A 24,175-nucleotide genomic window follows, 5' to 3' on the forward strand; every position below is an offset into this window, starting at 1 on the left:
ACTGAATTATGGCCCCATATTTCTACATTCAGTGTCTCTGAGTCACCTGAGCTGCAGTATTATCCGTGAGATGTGATTTTGTTCAGTGCAGGAAGCCTGACTAACTGCAATGAAGTGCCTCACCACTGTTTTTACAAACTGGTCCAACCTCAACAGCAGGGATGAATGAGTCTCAATTTTGGACTCCCGTCTCCTGCATGTGAGGGGACGTGGTACTTGACTCTGTGCTGGGTTGTGCAGGCATAGGAGGAGGTGTGTCTTCAGACCTGTGATGCCTCCTCCTGTTAGACCTGCAACTTTCGGCAAGGCATTCACTAGCAAAGAGATTTGTCCTTTAGGGTAAAATCTGCTTTCCAAACACCTGCTCCATTTTTTTGCAGAAAACCAGCATCCAAGAGGATGCTTATATCTTGCGGATGGGCTACAGCCTTTGAGTCATCTACTGGGCCCCACTGAAAAATACCAGTCAGCATTTATTTTCTCTGATGCTCAGCAAAATATTCTGGATTTTTCAGAAACAGTTATATTCCTCCCAAATCCAATCCTCCTTTATTATCATGGACTGAGTGCACAAAAATGAAATAATAGCCTACAAAATTATGGAGGCATAGGAAGAAAACTGCTACTGGTATCAGAAGAAATTCTGATTCCAGCTTGTGAGTACTGTGGTCAGAAGGATGATGATTTATAGGGGAAAGAGGAAGGGAAAAGTATATAAAAATAAAAATCTTACGGCATTGTAATGTTTATTACAAATAACTGCTCATGAACAGGCTTGCATACATAGCTTATGAGAGAGACAAGGAAAAAAATATTATTGCCATTTCAATCAGATTTCAGTTTGTCTATAATTATTTCGAAACCCACCCAACTACCTTGAATTGTCTACTGGGTCAGCTTCTCTGGAAACTGCCCTCCCATAATGCTGTGTGTGTACACAGGATTTATTTTCACATCAAAAAATATTTAAAAAGCTGATCTGCAATGCTGGAATCACAGTTTTGATTACCAGTGTAATTCCTACTTGCCTAAGCTGATCTCACAGACACTTCATCAGCTCTTGTGCTGTCCTTCACATCTGTGTCAAGGCAGTGAAAATCACAACGGCAGGAATGCTTTGCACAGCCGTACCTGGCAGCTCACCAGTGGTTTGCTTCAATTGCTTAATAGGAGCAACTCCCAGCATGACTAAAATGAACTGATCTGATACTACCTTCATTTCCCTGTTTGAGCTATGCTGAACTCAGTTCTCCTGCTTTGTGTTTTCAGGTTGCAGTGTGGATGTGTTCCCTCTGGACAGGTGAGATGTATGCAAGGCAGAAGGCAAGTATGATAAACCCTCTATACAAGCACAGGCAGCTCCTTCGGTGTGCGTGTCAGTAAGTAGTCAAACTGACAACTGACCCATGACAAGGTTATGTCTTTCTACCCATTGCTTGTAATCTAGTGTGTATATTACACGTTTAAAGACACAGTTAGTGTTTGCTGATCTAAACAGACTTCATGCACACCCTTTATCACTCTATAAAGATGAGTGCTTTAGATTAAGTTCCCTAATTGAAACCCCATGGTTATTTGGACAGACAAAATGTCATTTCAGCAGCTGGTGCATGACAAACTTTGTTCTGATATATTTTGCAGCCCCAGAGTAAAAGATGGGAAAAGTAACAAAACAGAACGCAGTCCAGCATAAATGGCCTTTGTTTAAAAGTTTATTTCTTAACTCCAAATCTTTGCTATTTAAAAAAAAATAGCAGCATGCAACAGGCTAGAGAAACATCCATTGTTATTTCCAAATGGTTCACAATGGGCATAGGATTTCCACAAATTAAATTTTGGCATATACTGGTCTAATACTCAAAATAAAACTGCAGGAAAAAATAGCTGGATCTCACATATGCCCTTCAAATGCTGACACTGAGGCCAGAAAACACTCCAGTAGCCACATTGCACAACAGCCCCCTATTTCCTGTTTTATAATATTTGCAAAAGCTCTATGTTTTTTCAATATATTTTTTGCCTGTATTTGTAGGACTGCTGACTGCTGACAATGTCAGGAGTCACATCCAAGTGTTCTCTCACTTAGCAGAAGAATGTGTATTGCTCAGCATGCAGTGCATTTGGGCAACCTTCATAGCACATCATTAGCATACCTAAAAATACTTTAGCTAGCAGAAAGATGCATTCTTCTCCCCTTTCTGTGTCGGTTGGTTGTGACAATATTTAGAAATCTAAACCTGGAATCTTGCTTTTTGCATTGAATTTTTTCCATATTTGCTGTATTATTGCAGGATTTTTGTCTACTGTAGTATGCCAAGGAGTCCTTTTCTTGTTGTTCTGTATTTCTTTAACCTGATTTTGTTCCTGACTCTATCTGGAACAGAGCTAGCTTTCATAAATTCATCAGGAGAGTTTGTTGCAGTAGCCTTTTCTTACTCATACAGATAGGCTGCAGGTGTCTGTACTGTCACTTCACTGTCACTGACATACCAGCAGACACATCCAGCCTGTTTTGATATTTCTTTGACAGGCAGGAGTAAAATCCTGCAAAATAAAAGCAGCTTTTTTTCCCTGTCTGCAGCAAATTGATTATTTCTTTAAATAATAGTGGGTTTTTTTCCTTAAAAAATATATCGTCAGTGACACCATCAAAGTGAAGAGCGTACAGAAAGCCACCTAACTAATAGTGAGGTTACAAATGCTGTCTGATTTTTTAATCTTTTTTCTTTTTTTTTTTTTTTTAAGTAAATGCATTTGCAGTACATACAAGCTATGATACTTTTAGCTTGCTGGTAATAATCCATCCATGCTTTGCTTGGCTGAACCAACCTATTTCTAGGACTTTCTGTCCTCAAACACTCCTAATATTCATCCCCTGGGAATTCTGTGCTTAAAAAAAAGTTGTTCCATATAACTTCATGAACACACTTTTCTCCATAGATCTCACCTTAGGCATTTCTTAATAGATGAATAGAAAAGCAACCTTTCTATACATCCTTGAATATTTCCCTATACCCCATTTACCTTCTTTTGCAGCTAGATCTTGGGATAGATTGTGCCTTTGAATTCCTAAATCCAATATTCTGCAAATTAACCTGGTCATTCATGATCCTTTTGAATACAACTGAGAAAAGATTTTTCTGCTCTGTCTCTCCATGGGATCTTAAAGGGCTTAAAGCACATTTATCACTATCTCTAAATACAAGCTGGATGTATAAATTAGACTTCTCCGAAATCCCAAGCCTTCATAAGCTTTCAGGAATAGAACGTTAAAGGTAAAAAACCCAGAACACAGAGCTAGCTGTGAAAATATAATCATATATACATTCTAATAAAAATCATGCTTCATTTGATACTTTTTAAATAGTTACACAGACATCAATACATTTCATCTTGTTAGCTGGCATATTAGTAGGGAAAGGAAAAGACAGAATCATTCTTGGTGAAAAGGTTTTTGTGGCTGGAGGAAATGGAAATAAAGACTACTACTAAGAGTTAAAGTAGCCCTTTATTTTGCCTGAAGGCTGATCTTATTCTTGCTGTATTGTGGTAGCATCCAGAGCAGGTAAAATACTTTAATATAGTTTGAAAATCTCTGTGCATGCCAGGTTGCAGATGATCCCCTGTGTCCCAGATGGGTGCTGCACAGAATCACGTCTAAGTGCCTGTGCCTAAGCCTATGGCAATTGTGTGGAATCGGATAAAGCACAATAAGAAAAGCAACTTGAACCTGAGCAGACATTCAATTATCTACTCCCACAGCACACTGTGATCTTTTTGTAGTACTGTTAAGTCCTGAAAATACAATGGTATTTTTAAGCACATTTTTATTATCCTTGCAATGGAATGATACAACAAAGGAGTGTGGGAGGGAAGGCTTGTAACAAACGAGGTTCATTTCATCTAATAAGTAGCCACACTCAGGCAAAAGGATGTTATACATAGTAAAATTCCATGAGGGTTCAAAAGGTGAATCAAAACCAAGCAAGCAACCAACCAACCAAGACCAACCAAACAAAAACAAAACACACACACCAAAAAAAAACAAACAACGACCAACCAACCAACCAAACAAACAAAAAAAAAAACAGGGAGTGTGGGGAGAAAGGATTATTAAACCATTAAGATGTGGATAGGATTCAGGCAGTCTCAGACACAAATCCCTAGAGATCACCAAAGTATACTGGAGAAACATCACTAGATGTTTGCCCTGTTTCTACTTCTTCCATAAGGTGCTCATTCTTCACAAGTGTCATAAACAGGATAACAGGCTAGATGGACCTCTAACCTACTGAGTTGCTAGAGAATTAAGAAAAGAGAGGTATAGGTCACAAATGGCAGTTTGGATGGCAAACTGAGATTATTGTTTAATGAATGAAATCAGTGATAAATTAATGAAATGAATTAGGGATGTGCAGTCACACTTTCTCTCACTGACATGTGCTGTAAGTCTCAACCTTGTCTAATTCAGGTTGGTTCCTGGTTGCCGGGAAAAGCTTTAGCGTAAGTGCTGCCATTTAGCTTTGAAACTACAATCCATACTATAGATTTTTTTTCCGTTTTTTTTTTTCCCTTAGAGCTTCAAAGAGGAGAAATGAATGGCCACATTGCTTTAAGGTATCTTGCATACCATAATACAGGAAAATTAAAACACAGTTTTGTTTTGATGGTAGACATATCTGGCAACAAAAACAGGTTCTTTTCAAAGAGAATCCAGAATGTTTTGTAATTTTATTTTATTTTTCAAACTTGAATGCATCAGTATTCATATGCATTTTTGCCTCTGGTATCTGTAAAACTTCTTTTTGCTGTGAGTCAAGGTAATACAATAAGACAGAATTTGGAAAGACCATCCAGAGCATAGCATTTTCTCCAGAGTTTTACCTTCACTGAAAGACATTGCTTAATAGTTTAGACACATTTTTCTCTTTGAAATACTGTTTTGTTTTGTTTTGTTTTGTTTTTTAATTGAAGCAATGTGCTACAAGAGGAAATGTGGATTTAGAACTTCAGAAAACCTTAACTTACCAACTAACTACTTAAACTACGCAGTAATGCTCCCAAGAATCAAGATGATGCTATTCCCATCAGGTGTGAATGCAGTCATCTCCCCTTTAGTGTTGCCCTGGGCTACCTGCATATTCTATTCACACAGTGCAATAACAATTATAGATTCCCCTCATAGGATGGTATGGGAATCTGAAAATATGTTAACAGTTCAGACTGTCCTGCTAACTCTGCACATAATTGTTGCCTGGAGAGAGTATTCCCAGGAGCACTATCTTAAAAATAGTTCCAAAAATTTGTATCATTACAATGGCTCCTTAAAGCTGCTGGTTAGTTGGACATTCAACCAAAAGGCTTCCAATGGCAAGAGCAGATCCAATTCTCTTAAGAACCTCATTCATGAGGTCAGACTATTAAGTAAAGATCCACCAATATGTCCTTTATTTTCCCTCGCTGAAGCAAACAAAGCACTTCACAGGGCCAGAACTTCATTTCCCAGCTTCAGAAAGAACTGCTTTAAAAAGGCATTTTTAAAAAGGGAGTCAAGTGCTCTTACCAGTCAGTGAGGAGCTTCCCTGTGCCTACATTTGCACCTCTACCTCCTGCTTATCAGATCTCACATATGACAAATAGAGTCATATAAAAATGATAACAACTGAAGTATCTGCCCTGAGCTGAGGTATATTGCGTTCCATTTTTTTCCTTAAAACCAGTCCTCTTTCTTTCATAATCTTGTCAGCAATTTTTAGCTCAGAAAAACGAACTCCTGCACAGAAGGACTAGCATGTGGGAAGTTAGCTGTGATGGGAATGAAGGAGAGATGCAGATGACTGAGCTGCAGAGATACCATGGAAGAAGAGTAGTACAAAAAGATCCAGCAAGCATGGGACATACTACAGTAAAAAGAAATGCAAAGGTTTATTCAAATGAGAAAAAAAAGAAAAGTGGGCTAGCAAAGAACCCCTTTTCAATTATGTCTTTTCGTGACCAAAACTTCCTAGTGTACCTACTTATTTACATGTATCTCACAACATCTTTGGAGTGGCTTATTTCATTGATCAGTCATCAATGTACATAAATTTATATTCCCCTATTCAATATGGTCAAAAGGATGAAATATCTAAATTATTGGTGTAAAACTTTATAGATTTTTGGCAAACCAGACTCATTGCAACCTCCAGCACATTAAAAGGAAACCAGCAAAAGGCTTTTTTCTTTTCTTTTCCTCCATTAAGAAAAAAAAAAAAATACATGCATTCATATGTGCCAAGGACAAATTATTCTTGTCTGGTAAGTCTTTTTGGCTATAGTTTCACATTTGATGCCACAGCTGCCCAGGTCTGCTCAGAATCTCCTGTTTGCTTCTGCTCATTCCTCCTCCCATGTCTTCCACTTCTCTTAAAACTCTTTTGTAAGAATATTTGTGCAGTCATGTACTGAGTGATACTGGAGAAACAGTAACTAGACTGGCTGCAAAATAACACCTCTATTTGCAGCAATATTTTTCAACTGTGTGAATTCCCTAAACGGTTCCATCATACCAGTAGTCATGTTGACACAGGACAGGGGTTGTTTAAGCTAACACTATAGGAGAAATGTACATGGAACCACAGTTTTAAGACCACTTCCTATTTGTAGCTCTAGTATGACTTTATGCAGTCAATATACCCATTCCTGTGCCATCAATAACAGGGTCACTACAAACAATTTATGATACTAATAGTGAAGCTGCCTGCAAGATTCTGTTAAGTCTTGTTGGGTTATTTTATTCCTTTTACATCATATTGTATTTCTTCTGTTCTTATTCCTGTCACGTTGCATTGCACTACACTTTAAAAAGTTCAGTTTGGATTGTAACTAGTCTGTCTGTGAAATGTTCTTGTTTTATCCCTTGAGATACCTGTTTGGTTTTTGGTTTTTGGTTTTTGATTTTTGTTTTTTTAAATCCTGCCTATCCAGGATTTGCAAAGAAATGAATAGATATTTTTATTTATAAAGAATTTATCAATTTATCAAAAATCACCTGGAAACCTAAATAACATAGAAACCCCTGAATCACAGCTGAGTAACACACAGATTTGGGATAACATTTGTTACAAGAGGCAAACCACTAGACAGATAAAAATTGCAATAAAAGTAAAAATTCATGAAGTACAATTTATTCTCAGTGATTACAGCAGGCTCTTCTCAACTCTGCAAACAGTAGTTCATAGGTCAGGGATCATTAGGGGGCATTTTAGCCAGACCAGTTGCCTAAACGTAGTGCCACTGAAGATATTCACGGGTATTGTCTGCACGGGTATTGTCTGCACGGGTATTGTATAAACAGCTTGTTCTCCACAAGGATGTGGGTCTTCTCTTGGCTGTATCTGCCAGCCCTCTGAGGATTTTTCAGATAACCTAGAGCACCTAAAATGGCACTAGATGTCTGTGTTTGGACAAAAGAATTGCTGCCCTCATGTTCAGGAAGCATATCACAGATACGCTTTTCCAGCAGACGATAACATATAATCACATTGACTGGATTTTCGTTCTTCAGGAACAGCAACGTACACAGCAGCTGTGTTTACAGCAAATGCAGCCCCCATCATGTCTGCCTTAAATACACTATATATTCTCAGAAACCTCCCATGTTTTAGCTCAGGGGCTATTTTTCAGGGCCTGACTAGGGTCTCCTCAGGAAGCTCTACAGCCCCAGCTGCAGAAGGAATGGTCAGAAGCAGGGCACTACCAGATGGCTGTTCCTTTTCTGTCTGCGTCCTCCCTTCCTGCCCTCACAAAAGTCAGCCCCAGTAGTCACCAAAAGGTTTAAGGAAATAATCTTTAACCAGTGGGAGCAAGAAAGTGTAGAGTGGGGGATGGGGGGGGAAGCAGCAAGTATCTGATGAGACAAATGGGACAAGACATCCGAATAGGAAAGACTTAATGGGGAGTTAGGAGAGCTAGTGGGTGTTTAGTAAGGGAAAATCTGAGACCAGGAGTAGGATCTAGGGCTGAGAGGAGGCTGGAAGTTTGGAGGGAAATCAAACAGCTTGAAAGTCCAGTTAGAAGAGTTGAGTGCAAGATGTAGTGGGGAGATGTTCAGAGCAACTATGCTAATGCTTAGCACAGTAACATGGTCGTCCTACCTACCTACTGCATGTAATACTGAATAAATAATTATTCTATGCTTTAAATTGTTTACATTATTCTGGCAGAATCTCTTTCACAGAATAAAAGACACCTGAACAAAATTGACCCAGTAGGGAGGGTCATTCTTCTCCCTCTGTTTCCATCATCAATATTACTTTCTTTATTACAGGTTCCCATGTGAGCCAGCTGGCTTTTGGAGATTTTCTGGTTTGCAAGAGACATTACACAGACCTTTCTGCATCCCCAGGGAGTCTTTTTCATTGTGTTACCTCTGATGCCTTGCTCGAATGCTTTGCTCTTCTGAGCCTTTTTCTGTTCTCTACTGTGCTGTTAAGTCAGCACTGGCTGTGTTTCTCACACACTTAATCTCCTCTTTTCGTGGATGTCCTACCCTCATGCTCTGGAAACTTCTCTATACAAACATTGGTCAGTTTTTCTCAGAAGCAAGTTCTCCCTCCTTCATATATTTACACCTGACTCTCTGTGCAGCTACCAGCACAGCACAAAGAAGCAATCTTTTTAACAGGATAGAAGCTAGTACACATCATAAACCACAAAGAAAGAAAGAAAATGTTTTCCAATACATTGGTTAAGGATTGGATGAATCCTTAGCTTTCTGTTGTGGCAATGCTAACCTGAAGTAATTTCGTTCTACACCTGTGTGTTTGCATATATGTGTCCACGTTTATGTTATTGATCCAATACAGCCTATTGAAAAAAGCCTGTGTAAACTTCTCTGCACCATTAAGCTTTCTATATCGAGGGATGGCTAACAGCTAATGGCATCAAAAATGAATATTTGCTTCCATAAAGAACTGCTGGTACCTTATTAAAATTTTTGCTTTAGAGACCATTATATTTTGAAACAGCTGTTCATTCAATATGACATTTTCTGTATATTTCATTGTTCCTGGTCATTGCAAAGTATGTGTGCATAAAAAGAGTTTATTTTTCTTGTGTTCATTTGCTTCTACTGCCTCATAATCATAACAGAGCATAATCATAACAGAGGCAATACGATATATAAACAGCATAGTTAGTAGGTGAAATAAATTTTAAAATCTCCCATATGATTTCAGTTGCTTCTTAGTGTAAAATGATGAAACACAGATGAAGATGCTTTTGTTGGCCATAGAAAAAGTATGGGAATGTTCACAGTCATCTTGGTATGCAGCCTTTGGTGTTCCACATTTCTGAATCTCACACTGCAAGGCCCAGCTCATCTAGGGGATTAATTTCGCTGGCAGACTATGGTGCATGCAAGACCACTCCACTTGTGGGAACCTTCCTTAGCAGTGTTGTGGACATGCATCATGTCAGCTGTGCTTTCCCTGCCTTCCTGAGCAGAGACCTCCATCCATTTCATAACATTCCTCACAGCCTAAGAAGCTTTCTAAAAAGAAAAAGAAGATGCTTCAGTGGCACAGAATCAGTCCCAGTATGCTGAAATGTTTGTTAGTAAAAGAGGTTTGTTAGCTCACTGATGCTGGATCTGATGGAATCAAGGCAAATTGATGCTTCAAATGTGAGGAGATGAACAAGAAAAAGCCTGGGGCAGCTCATCAAATATTTTTGTGATCTACAAATCTGGACCAGGTTTTTTACTGGAAGAAGGCCATAGTATCACTTGTAATCTGTGACCATTTGGGTCTCAGAACTGGCCTGCATGTGAACCACAAAAGGATGGATCCTTAAAAGCCAAAACTCTGGATTCTGGGCTGGCTTTGTCATTAGGAGTCAACGACAAAAATGAGCTGAAGAGGCCCTTCTGCAAGATCGATACACTGCTACCGAATTATTTTCCACAGCCAACATCTCTTGCTAATACCAGGCAAATCCTTGCTGCTGGACAGAGGCCAGCTCTGTGAATGAATGGCTGGCTGTAATTACAGTTTTCCAAAACTGAGAGCTGAAGTAGAAAAGTGAGGGTGGAGATATGGGCCATGGTGTGTGGACAGATTGGGTGCTGTTCTACACTAAGAGAAGCATTTGGGAACCATTCCAGAGTATGTTGTCTTTTGCTAACTATGAGTACGGATACCCCCCAGTTTTAATTTTATTCTAACACTGAAATGGTAGAAGTGGAGTGGTTAGCAGTTAAAATCCTCCTGTCTCCAATCCTTAGAAAGTTTTACTTCTGGCATTAATTACACACTCTAACAGAGGACTGAAGATTTACCTTATACCATGGGTATAAATAAGAAGCTTGGAGACTTGTGCAGTTCTTTATCCATCTACTTCTGCAACACTAGCTGGAGTAACCAATGACTAAATCTGCAGCTGCTGGTGTAGATCAGCACAAACACACAGTCGCTTCTTGAGAGTCAGTTTTATCCATCCTAAAGAAAGAGTTTGAAGGCCTCATTAAGTGCAGGAAGAGTTCAATTCTCCTTTCCAGTTAGCCCTTCACTCCAGCCTTTCCATAAAAGCATAAAGGTACCAGTAGCTGTACATGTAGTTCAGTCTTCCTTAGAAAGAATAATCAAAGACTTCTCATGGAGTCTACTTTAAGCATTTATTGCATGTCATCCACAATGCTTTTGCTTTTTGCAATAACACCTTCATTGGCATTAGTTGCGGACTTGGTAGTTACATAGATACAACAATGGAGACTGAAAAGTTCACAGCATTTTCCCTTTACGTGATTTATGCTTGTTGATCATTTCAATTTGCAGAGGCTGTTCATCTTGAAAGTGATAAGGAGAGAAAATGCCAGTCATTTTAATCAAGCAAGCTGCCAAAAAGAGAAAAGAAAATTAACCTCTGTTTTTCTTGTCTGATCACATGAGATAACCATAGACCATCACATTTCAAGTTATCCTATCACATTATTATCATCTTCTTGCATCAGATTGTTTGAGGACCCTTCTGAGTAACAGAAGTCAGTGATGGTACTGTAATTTAACTTGGTTTTCATTCAGGGAGTAGCTCATGCTTGCCTTGAGTAAATACTATTGTCCATTGTTTTTCAGCCTATATAAAATGCAATAAACCACATGCTGTTTGTGAAAAAAAAATCAAAGATTGCCTACTAAAAGGTTCAATAAACATTTTCACTGCCAGACTGATTGGATTTATCTCTAAAGGTTTATGTTTATTTGCATACATTTTTCATCTTTGAAGTTAGGAATGTATATATGAAGGGGAATGAGGACTGGGGATTTTTGTGTTTTGGGGTATTTTTCTTTGTTTATTTCTTTATTTTTCTTGGGGTAGTTCTATCAACCTGTTCTTACTGATTTATAGACCATGAAAAGATGATAAACTATAAGCTAAGAAACTCTGGTGTAACATAAATCTGGTTTGCATAGTTGTTATGTTGACTTGTGATAATTATAATGAACATTAGGCGAATTTTTCTTCTTGTTCTTTGTTTCCTAATCATATTTTTCTTCTGTGACTGTCATTATCAGTAAAGGCACAGCCAGTTCATCTGTTGAGTTAGTATCTTTCCACTTCAGTAAAAATACAAAGCATGATAAATTATACAGAACCAAAATATTTTGAGCTATGATTTACAGCCCATCATTTAAAACATATGTAGAAATCTGAAATAATTTGTGACAATTAAACAGCCATAATCTAGATTAAAGTAAGGAACTAGATGATCACATTTGTCCTCAGAGCCTAAATCCTCCTCACAATCCTCTTGAGGCTGGAAATGTGGGTTAGAAACCTCCCAAACAACAGACTTCTCTTCAGACAGGGACAAGGTAAGAGTGGGAGAGAGGGGAAAGTTATAGGCAACTCTCCTAGGTGGGTTAAGAGCAGGAGGTAAAGAAAACTTTCCTCACATTTCAGTACTTCTACTTACTCTCACAGTCAGAAAGAGACACAGCAGGGTGAAAAAGTGAGTACCCGTCAGTCTTCTGGATCGAGTTTTGAGGGTGTGCTCATGTGTTTTAGTCAAAAAAATATTGTTACAGAAGCTCTTGCAATGCACAACTTCCGACATCAAGTGTATTGACAAATAATCAATTTTGAGAACGCAGGATTGTACCAGTTGCAGGTGCCCAGATTCTGGCAGCAGCAGCAGCGGGGGAGGGGAGGGGAGTGCTGCAGGGGCGGCCCCTGTGAGGAGCAGCCGGCGCTGCCCCACGCCGGACACAGCCGGTTCCAGCCGGCTCCAGCGGCCCCAGCGCAGGGCCCAGCTGAGCCTGTCAAGAAAACAGAAACTCCTTGATCAAGTTTAGAAATAACATATTTGATGAGCACTGGTAATCACGGGGAAGATAGCTTTTTCTGTGGTTAGGATGTTATTCGATTGCTCCTTGAAGCACATTACAAACTTCTACTAAACAATGTTTACAGAAGTTCCTATCAAATTTATCTAGGCAGTGGGTGGTGCTTTTTTTCTCATAATTTAGAATTTAATAAGTTTTTATGCAAAGCTTGCTGCTTAAGTAGATCAAAGAAGGCCACTTAGTGGCAGAAAGGTCTGTATTTTGGCAATAAGGTAAGTGGGAGCCCCTTCTGTTCATCACAAGAGGCAAGCAATTGTTAGCAAAGGCTGAATTTATATCTTCTTTGATATTATTGTATTTCTTGATGAATAAAACATTTTAGAATAACTAGGCAAGTGTTTAAAACCTCTGCTTCTATCCTGAAGGTTAAGATCATAAGGTGAGAATTTTATTCAATTCTGCCCAAAATGTAGGCAGTCAGTGACAGGGTGGCCAGAATCAGGAGCTGTCCACTGTGGACTGCAAAGCTGTCATATTTGGGGCACAATCTCGCATCCCTCTTCTGGGTTTACTGCTGGCAGGTGACTGTGGAGATTGAGCAAGACGACAGGGTTTCTTCCTTTCATAGGAAGAGTCACGGGAAGCATTTCCCTGGTCTGCTTAGAACAACAAAACAGAGTGCTGTGCTGATACGTGCTAGTTCTGCCATTTAATAATTCTTCCAAGTAAAGGAGTGGTAACAGCAGACAATCTGGGCATTTAAATTGCCACTATCGAGTAGCTGAATTAACTCATTGTCTTCATGAAACAAACTGCTCATACTGCTGTTCAGATGTATTGCAGATTGCTGCATCTCTTACACTCTTTTCAAGTGCTTTCTTTGTAACTGTAAGAGCTTATGATGCTCTGTCCTTTTTTGGGGGAAATTTAAGATGAGAATCAAAAGAGTGCTTGTAAAGCACAAGCTGGTACACAAGCACCAGCTGTTTCTGAACCCTGCTTCTGTTCCAGAACAGTTCTTTGACAGCTGAATTTTTGTTTTACTATTTTGATGAGTTCTGTGTATACTTGTTATATATCCTGCTTGCTAGCAAGAGGAATTCTGGTAGAAGAAATGCAAAGCATAAAGGAAGGATAGACATTTGTCAATTCCTGTCTGCTAGTGTAACTTTCACTATTAATTTTAATATTATATTTGATATCCATATTAAACATTTCATACACACATGCTACAGTTACACATATTCTGTCCTCATCTGTGTTCCAGAATATCTAAATATTTGCACTTATACTTTGCAGTTATCTGCATATATATCTCTATATATCTATATATCTCAACATAATGTTAGCTGTTTCCAGGTCTGCATGGGAATATCAATAAATCATTTTGAAAAAACAAAATGAAGATGGGATTTTTTTGGTAATGTCTACACTGCCTTTGCCATTTTATGCTTTCTAGATGTGAGAAGCAGAAAAGGGCTTGATGCTGTGTAAGCACTGCTCAGCAATGGCTAAAACATCCCTGTGTTACCAACGCCATTTTATGCAGTACAAATCCAAAACATAGCCCCATACAAGCTACTATGAAAAAAGTTAACTCTATCCCAGACAAAACCAGTACAGCCACAAAATATTCACCTGAATGTACTATACTCAGGTATGTAAAAGGATTTTTGGTTTTAAAAGAAAATGCAAACTTTGATCACGTTTAACAGGCAGGACAGAGTTTCGCATTTGAAGAATTTCAAGACTTAATTCCAGCAGTTCTAGGTGCCTAACTTTGAGGGCTCTGTTTCTGTCAGCATATCCCACTTTACACTGAAAAATCATGCACTTTGCAGAATGCTTAATGTAATATATTAACACCACCTATTATCAGTGAAAATCATATTGCAAGTAGGATCACAAAAATGCTGACCAAACAGAAATACAACTGCAACTATTAAAAGTAAAAATGAGACTTGAGTGCTGCTTTTTGGTGATAGCGGGTTTTTTTTGCTTTTGTTTTTTTTTTTTTCCCCAACAAAATCTAGCTTTCAAGTCTTTCAGTGGGGAAAAAAAAAAAAAAAAAGAAGGAAGATTAACAAAGAAAAAACAATATGGATGCGTCATTCTGTCTTCCAAGATCAGTTTTGATGTTCCAAGATCAGCTTTGGTAAGGCACGTTCCCTAGTCAGAGTTATGCTTTTCTTATTCTTTATTCATTCACAGTCTCATTTATTTCAGTAAGTTTCTCTTTGTAATGTAAGAGTCAAAAATAATTACAGTGTGAATGAGGACTGGTTGGTTTCACCTGTTGTGAATTTAATGATGATCCATATCAGGACCGATGGTATAACATTAACTAATTGTTTGTAATTTGCTGTTCACTCATTCACAAAAACTCTGCAGTGACATTGCAAAGTGTCTCCTGTCCATATCAAAATGAAAAAATGGATTTGACTGTATTGAAAAAAGCGTCTCTATAGTGTTTCCCGTGAAAAAACATCTTGACTATTTGTCAAAAAGACACAGAAATAGATTATTTTTTCATTGTGAAATAAATATGCCAACTTAAATTTAAGACCATAAACGTACGTTCTCACTGTTCAAAATGTTGAGATACTAACATCTGCTTTAGGTCCACTTTTCACTAAATCCTTTTAATGCTTCCTGGATTTTTTAACCTATCTAACAATGTGGAACTATATCTGAAGATCCTTAGTAAAACAATAATCCTTATTCTAAGGAAAAATAATTACAGTATATTAAATCAGGGGCTTTATTTCTGTCTATGAAAAACACAGAGTAAGATTCTGTACTGAAAGGGTTATATTTCTTATGAAATAGAAAGTAGCAGTTTCTTGTGTGTGTCTGCGGTTGCAAATGAGAAATTGCCCAAAGAAAAAACATTTATGGACCTATAAATAATTAGAAAAAGAAACCAATCACACCTTAGTCACAGCAAGTGTAAACCATTCTTTCTAAAATGAAATTCACATATGTCAGGTTGCATCCGAATTGCATTTCAATGTCTGAGATAGAAAACCTTAAAATAAGGTTTTATTATGGGAATACTGGACACAGTTCTGCTCTTTGCTGCATTAACATGATCAATGTTTAAATCTATAATTAATTTGCAAATTGAATAAAAGAGATACATTGCTTGTAAATGTGGCAAGATTCCAACCCATGCTCTCACATTAAAGAGCAGTATCCTTCCTGGGCTGATGAACAGGATAGATCAGGGGAAGCTAACTTGTGGCTCTTGTCTACTTGCATTTCATGAGCATTAAAAGCAGCTACTTTACCAGGGCTATGGCATGTGCTGACAATGACAGGCTGTGCTGCGTTGTGAATGCTTTCTTATCCAAATCCTCAGGAAGAGGAAAAAAATGAAACTACTATTATGGGGAAGCCTTGGAATCAGGCTGCCAGACCTATTCCTCCGTAAGCACAGAGATATATTTTCCTGGGTCCTTCTCTAGGATGTAGATTATGTTTTTCTTCAATTATTTGTTCTGTTTTGCTTGCAGTAAATGGCTAAGCAAGCTTTTGGTATGTGAGGCTGTCAGTGTCCAGAACAAAAGAAAACATCTAGGAAGGGACATTTTAGGAAGTTAAATGTGTCCATGTGGGATTCAGAGCAAATTCAAAAATAAAAATAAAAATCTACACAGAGCAAAATACAAGTGTGGTTTGACTCTAACCTCATCTAAAACCAATCTTTTTTTGCAGATATCAGTTCAGACTCCGCTTCACTGAACTGATAAAACAGCATGGTGTTGGAGGAAGGCTGTTCTCAAGGGGCTGTTATAATTCCCCAGTTTTCAGAATGGATCTCCTGCTCCCTGAACCCTGGCAAAGATTAGGGTTGATTAAAATGAAGCAAGTAAGTTTATCTCAGCAGAATCAGTTTGATTAATATAAATAATAAGACATAAAACTAATAGCAATAATCAAGAAAATCAGAGAGTTTCGTTTAAAAACCACTGCCACATTAGTGCAACATCGCAAAATCAAGTCTTGTATGAAATTTGACAAATTTGGTAGGAGTTAAAACATTCCAATCCCCATATTTGAGGTGCTGAACTAAATAGCTAGTTTGACTGCTTAAAGAAAACATGCAGAAATGTTTTTCTATTGCATTGATTAAATTACAGTTTAGATTAGCCAAATTATTTAAAAAAAAAAAAAAAAGGCATCTCATGAAGGGCTGAGAAATAAAATGTTTTGGAATTCACCTTTAAAATCAGAATTTTCTCACAGCTGAAGTGGTTCTTGAACTACCTCTTGTTGTGGCTTAATGCCTTCCTGTGTAGGAACTGAAGTGTAAATGGTGATTAAAGGTGACTGAGAGATTTTTCAGTTCATTGTTTTCCTCAGCAAAAGGTTATCACAGATAACAGGTTCAGTCCCATGCTGACAGTCATGCCCAAGCTGGAACAGATGATCATTTCTAAAAATCAATAAAAGTAGAAATGTGGGCATTGACTAGACTAATATTGCAGGCTTGGCTTGCATTTCCTTTGGTATTTCCAGTCGATTTATTATCAGGTAATGACACTGTATTCTCTGCAGTTCTCCTGAGCAATTTGACCATATCTCATCAATCAATCTGTCAATGCATTTTAGAAATTATACATATTTTTCATATGCTTGCCCTTCATAGTTGCTGGAACATTCATCGTCTTCCATTAAAGTCTAAGGATGTCATTAGGATCACTTCTGAAATCCTTCAAGATATTTGCTTTCAGATAATGAGTATTAAATGCCAGCAGACATTCAACACATAATAAAAATTCTGGGCTGTGGAAAGAATGCAAAGAGGATAATGCCTTTTAGAGAATGATTCCTGTGAGCACCATTCATTTTGTTAGCTTCTAATGAAAGAACACAGACATAGATGAAACTGTTTTGTGTGGACATAAATAGTTTGATTAAAGTAATATTTTGAAATATATTGACTCTGCTTGAGTCAAAATAGTGGTTCTTTTTGAAACATGGTAGGCAATGATGTATTTTATTTTTTCTGAACTAGTATTTGTAAAGTTGGAGCCAACTTTTGACTGCATACTCTATTTGTTTATGTCTTTTTTTTTTTTTTTGAGAGGAAAACTATGTTAGTTTAGGCATCGCACCAGACAAAGCTAATGGCTTCTTGGCTGCAACTGATTCACATTCAAACAAGCAGGCAGCTCACACCTGCATAGCTGAGTCAATACTTCCCAGAAATAAGATCAATGTAAGACATCCTTTTCATGAATTATGAAGTCTGGCTTGCAGTCCTCATGGATGCAGCCACAGCAGAGTAGACATGCTTCTGTTACTGCTCACACAGGTGTGGAAGCTATACTTTCCCTTCTGAAATGGCATCATAGCAATGCTGAGAAACACACAGGCAAACAGTTTTTTTATAAACATATATTTCAGATTAAAAGGGACCAGAAAGTTAAAGATGTAAGAAAACAATAAACAATTAAGAACATTTTCACCTGAAATTGATCTCATGTTATTTTATGAGCCCAGGGATTTGGGTTTTTTAAATTAAATTCCATCTATTTATCACCTTCTCCATCTGTGAATATTCTGATTCTGGAAGTAAAATGGTAACTATATCTTTTTTCTCAAAATTATCTTTGTTGTCATTAAGTGGTTATGGCTAGATACTGTAAGGTTTTTTAATCATTTATTTAAGTTGTCAGTTTACCAGCCTTCTTGTCTGGCAGTGTAGAAAAAGCCACATTCAGGTAGCCCAGAGGTCAAAATAACCCAGAAAGATTTTTTTCCCAGATAATAAATAGGTCTGTCTTCATTTTCTCTCTAGGACGTGACCAACCCCTGAAAACAAAACACATTTTCTAGAGGAGGTTTTCTTTACTAGGTCTTTTTTTAATGACTGAAATATGGCTTTCCTTGCTAAATACAGACTCAGTGGTGAAAAGGCTCTGGTATTTTATGGAAAAGTGAGGACAAGTCACTTTTCATTTCACCTTGAAGTCTTGTATTTTCTGTTATCATAATCTCCAACGCTCAATATTTTAGAGGAGCTGCACATTTTATGCAGTGCCTGGGTGTATCTCTTTGATAATTACCATTCTCTTTTTACTGAAGCAGTCTTCCCATTGAGGGAGAAGAACATGCTAAAAAGCTCCATGAAACTCTACTGTCTTCAATAATGGCACCAGTCTGGCATGCATTGACAGCTAATTATTTTTTTCTTGGATGAAAACTATAAAGACTATAGAATTACACTGAGGATAAACGTATACCTGCAAACTCAAATACTGTCTTTAACAGGTCTGCTAAATGCAAAAGGAGCTTGAGGCTATCTTTTTTTTTTTTTTCTGTTTAACTCAACAGAACCAGTTCATTGGTTGAACTGAAGTGTTTGGGTACATCTTTTGCTGAATGCAGTCATCATCAATGATCTGAATGAGGGCATTGAGTGCATCCTCAGTCAGTTTGCAGATGACACCAAGTTGGGCGGGTAGGAAGGCTCTACAGAGGGATCTGGACAGGCTGAATCGATGGGCCGAGGCCAACTGTATGAGGTTCAACAAGGCTCAGTGCCAGATCCTGCACTTGGGTCACAACAACCCCATACAATGCTACAGGCTTGGGGAAGAGTGGCTGGAGAGCTGCCCGGCAGAAAAGGACCTGGGGGTGCTGGTCGGCAGCCACCTTATCACGCTCTATAGCTACCTGAAAGGAGGTTGTAGTGAGGTGGGTCTCAGTCTCTTCTCCCAAGTAACAAGCAATAGGACAAGAGGAAATGGCCGCAAGTTGTGCCAGAGAAGGTTTAGGTTGGATATTAGGAAAAATTTCTTCACCGAAAGGGTAATCAAGCACTGCAACAGGCTGCCCAGGGAAGTGGTTGAGTCTCCATCCCTGGAGGTATTTAAAAGATGTGTAGATGTGGCGCTTAGGGACATGGTTTAGTGGTGGACTTGGTAGTGTTAATAGTTGGACTCTATGACCTTAAGGGTCTTTTCCAACCTAAATGATTTTATGATTCTGTGATCATCTAGATAACAACAGTTCATACTATTTATGCTTTTTTCCAAAGAAAGGTACCTTGTCAATTTACTGTTAAATTTACAGTTGCTGGTGGGAAATGGAAGATTAGTCCATTAATGCAAAATAACAGTTAGTTACCCTCTTCTTGGGAGGAAAAATTGTAGTATAAGAAGATCCTTTCATTACATCACATTCTAAAATAAATCCCACTTTCCGAGGAATTAATATAAATATTAATGTAAAGAAAACAATTATTATAAAAGTTAATGTAAAGAAGAACGTACAGTAATTACAGTAAAAAGCAACACAATGAAATCTCTGCAAAACACAGTGAAATTGTGAGTTGTTGGAAGCTAAAGCTTGGTAACTGAATGTCTGAAAAATGCAGGAAAATTTTTAATATTCTCAACTTTATTTTGAAATTAGTTTTTTCTAAGCATAGTGAATCTAATTGTACATGTATACTATAACATCTTCATATTTACAGAAAAATTTAGATAACAGATATAGAAGAACAACGTTCACAAATTTAGGATCTGAATGCTCACTATCCTGGAAAAGCCTGTATAAAGAAAAGGAAACTTCAGTGCCTTGCGCAGTTAAGTAAGCAACAAGCCACTTTGAAATCCAAGTATTTTCACAAATTAAAATAAAAAAATAAAAACAGCTCAGTTCTCTGTTATTCAGATATTCTAAAACAACGGGTGGATTTTTCATAGATGTTTTAATAAGTGCTGCCTTTATCACTTAGATTCAGGAGTGACATAAGAGTTTGTTTCTGAGTGATGTGTTGGATTCACAGAACTACTTGACTCAAATGAAAATAGTGGGTCTTCAGTATTTTTGAAAAACACATCAATTCAAGTGAATATACCTAAATAATAGATATAAAAACTTTGTTGAGATGCATAGCTGAAAACTGCTCCTTCAAGTTCATATATATGAATTCATACCATTGATGTATAACAAATAAACTACTTTGTACAAAGAAAAGTGAACTATTGTAAGGTCAGCTGAAAACATAAATATTAGAAAATATGGGGAAGCACAACAACCAGCTGGAAGTTTTACTTAGCAAGCTAATTACCTGTTAAATTCCTCTTTGAGTATTTGATGACAGGTAGGCCAGTTTTCTATTTTATGAGTCCATAATAATACAATGACCTCATGCACCACACAGGAATCTAGGAAAATTGATCTAAAACTTCTGGTGCTCAGTGAATTCATTTTCCCCTCTTAAAACACAAATCAATTCAGTTAATGAACAGCATTTCATTAGAGAGAGAAATTCAGTAACATAGATTAAGTGGGCAACACCGAATATCCAGTGAGTTGTTTTCCTGAAGTTTTACTATTTACAGCCATCTTCTCTGACTTTTTTTCATTACACAAGTGCTACACCAGCTAGTTGCTTCTGATTTCCAGTAATAACAGCTTGCATGTGGGGCACTCTGACCTACTGAGCCTTGTTGAAGTTGAAAGATAATTTAGAAAATAGATATCAGACTTGATGGTAAGGAAATACTGCTTCTTGCTTATAATTATACCTTATGGAAAATTTTTATGGTTCTAAATTACCTGTAAAAGAAAGCCTTATTAGAACACCCAGAACAGTCACTTTGTGAGTGCAGACAACCATATCCAATCTCTTTCTTAAGGTGAAGAACATCCACTTTCCCCACTGAGTTTTGTGATTCCCCAATCTATTTTTGTGAACATCACATCAGTCCCCAGTTCATTTAATATATTTAACATTTAATATCTTATAATTTCAATTTTAGAACAGCCTGCATAAATGAATTAAAAAGTTGTAAAACAAAAAGGATCCCTGATAAAATCTGTGTTAGTTATGTGCCTTGAGAGGTGCAAACATTTCTGAAATTTGGAAAATTGTGTAGACACCCAGTCTGTGTTTCAGAGGCCATTACAATTTTTAGCTTATAGAATATTGTGTCTATCACTAAATTTTTAAGGCCAACAACCACCAAGGTACATTTAGGCTTACAGGACATCTGAAAATACAGACAGTACATATCTGTGCCTGCAACCAGCCAGTCACTCATATTTAAAAGTGAGTTCTCATGATCATGTGAGTCTTGGGGAATCGGCATACTGGTAAGCACTGAAGACATTGATAGTGACAGCCATCGCATATCAGGAAACTAAATAGCTCATTAGAGCAAGGCAGTAGAGGAGTGACATTAGCAGGGAATGATGTGAGGGGAGAGGATTCCTGTGCTATGGAGAAGAGCACTAAACAAAATGCAACATGTTCCAGACACAGAAATACGAACACCTATTTTAAAGCGAGCAAATCAGCAGTAAAGGAGTAAAGGAGAAATCAGCAGTATCTGCCAAGCTTGGGAGTGATTATTGACAGAGGCAGGGAGAAATGGGATGCCAAAGACTTGCTGATGAGTGTATGAGCAACCACCTGCCAATAGCCAGGAAACTGACAAGTCATTTAAAGAACTAGGAGAAAAAATATCAGGAATGAAAGCTGTCAACACTCTAGGAAGCATTTGAAAGGCTATTCAGTCTTCATAGATCCTGTCTTTCTAAAGATAATCTAACTGCACAAACAATGTGAAAGACGCTTCTCTTTCCAAAGAACTTAAATTTGTCGCTTGCAACACAGACGGGGTACGTGACCCTGTATGGGAATTATTCACCATATTGTTCCATTTGTATAAGCCATTATTTTGTTCGGTTACAGGATTTCAGCTAATACAGAGCTGTCTCTTTATAATCACTCACTGGTTCATTTTGTACTTGCCATAAGAAAAATGTTATGACTTTGTACAATTTCCAAGATAAGGTATTTGAAAAAAACCAACCAAACTTATTTTGAGACATGCAGCACAGAGCAATATGTAGTTAGCAGGTGGTGTCAGCATAGTGAGGCTATGTTTGCAAATGCTCAGTGAACAGGAGAACTCTACCTTGATTCTGCTATATTTTGTCTTAATATATTCACCAATGGATGCACTTTGTGTTAATTTTTATCCTCTCTTTGATAGGAACCAGGCCGTAGGGTTTTTTATTATGGTAAATACTACACTGGCATAACAAATTACACTTTTTCCCTTGAGAAAACTTTCATGTCAAATATTTTTTTCCACATTTATTTTGACATTTTTATGTAATTGTTCTATAGCTGAAAAAATTATATATATATACACTATACTTTTGATTTCCTTTGTAAGTAATTTTGATCAACAAATTAAGGAAAAGAATGAAAAAAAATAACATGAGTAACTATTGTCAACATTCAAATATTTACATGAAAAAATCTACTGTTTTTCAGGGATTTGTTAAACATTTATACATACCTTTCAGAAATTAATTTAAGCTTTACCAGTTGTAAGAGCTAGATTTGGAAATGCCTCCTAAGGTGGCACAAGACTAAGTAATATTTGATCACCTCCAATGATCACTCCACAAGATCTCCTTTGTGAATATTTGAACCTCCTTTTTATGTTCAGTGTAAGCCTTCCAGAGGTTCTTCTCTCAGTTTCACTGTAAATGTTGAAACATAAGGATGTAAAAAGGGATGGTAAATGGTGTCCATCTCTTAAAGTGGTATAGATTAGTGTTTCCTCAATGAAGTAAAGAGAGTTCTTCAGATTTCCATCAGCTGAGAAGGTGGTGCAGTTTTCTCAGTTTGAACAGTAAGGAACTGAACAGCTGGCACTGATTAGATGCAAAACCTGAGGTGTTCATTTACTCTTGATCTCTAGTTTCTGGACTAAAATAACCACTTAAAGTACTGGACATCAATGACAAATAAAATAAAATGTAAAATGCTGCAAAACCATACTTATTAAGCCCTAAAATGTCTTGGAAATCGCTTGCATGCAGGGAACTCTCTTCATTAACTCTCTTCTCAGGAAAGTATAGTTATTTTCGCTATTGCTCTGAAAATGCAGAACATTATTATTGGAAAATTAGTTGTTACAATCAATTCTTGTGTGATTTTTCAGTCTTGAGGCTAATTATGACCGTCAAATAATAATAATATTTCACAAGGTATACTGTGATATTATGTATTCATTTAATACTACTTATGAAAAATATTGTGGAAAATAATTTCTTTAGTTTAGTTTTTTATTATGTCCTTGGATTTCTGTAATAAATCTAATAAGTTAGAATACTTATACCTAGATGTCAGATTATGAAAATCCTCCTCACATTTGTTTGTATTTTATATGACAAGTGGTCACGTCTGCTTAACTGGTCGACTCATGGACCAATATTCATCAAGCATCAGATACCACTCTCTGACTCCAGTGTAATGAGACATGCATGACTAAATGAGTATATGGATGTGATCCTGAATTTGGTGCAGAAAGATTCTTTTCTCCTTCATATTTACTAACAAAAAATTTGTTTCCACTTTTCTTCATGATTTCTGTGTGATATACTTTATTTATTTATAGTAAAACCAGTGTGACATACCTCAGCAACTATAATAGGTTCTATATTAGGTGTTCTATGAAGTAAGATAACATGGTGTTCTAGGCAACCTGACATCAACATTCAGAAGAGCTCTCAGAGCTCACATGTACACTCCCTCAGAATTACAGATAATACAGAAAAATTCTTGTTGATTGAAGTGCTATCTGGTTATCTTCAGAAATCTCCCAAATGAGCATTCTTTATAGGTGCATAGTGTTCCCTTCAAATTGACAGGTGGTATTTATGTTGAAAAGTTGAAAATACTATTTTACTATATCATTTCAAATAAAAATGTAAGAAAATTGGAAACGGGCATGAGGCTGGGGGGAAGGATCGCATTCAAGAGAGTTTAACGCAATTTTGCTTTCAATTTATATGGCGTTCGTACAACATCC

At 37.3% G+C, this 24,175-nt stretch overlaps 1 protein-coding gene across 1 annotated transcript in view; it reads left to right on the forward strand.

Annotated features, from left to right (window-relative positions):
• Positions 1–11,119, forward strand: part of LOC148057444 (uncharacterized) — an 89,843-nt gene extending 78,724 nt beyond the window's left edge. The window contains exons 6-7 of the mRNA XM_087736951.1: positions 1,270–1,300; positions 8,309–11,119. Coding sequence (XP_087593077.1) covers positions 1,270–1,300; positions 8,309–8,505 — 228 coding nt within the window. The 3' untranslated portion in view covers positions 8,506–11,119. The remainder of the gene's footprint in view (positions 1–1,269; positions 1,301–8,308) is intronic.
• Positions 11,120–24,175: the final 13,056 nt, after the last annotated feature.

The sequence above is a fragment of the Nipponia nippon genome, unplaced genomic scaffold (genome assembly GCF_047370975.1).
Source record: "Nipponia nippon isolate SJK-2023a ecotype South Korea unplaced genomic scaffold, ASM4737097v1 scaffold_1, whole genome shotgun sequence".
NCBI classification, from domain to species: Eukaryota; Metazoa; Chordata; class Aves; order Pelecaniformes; family Threskiornithidae; genus Nipponia; species Nipponia nippon.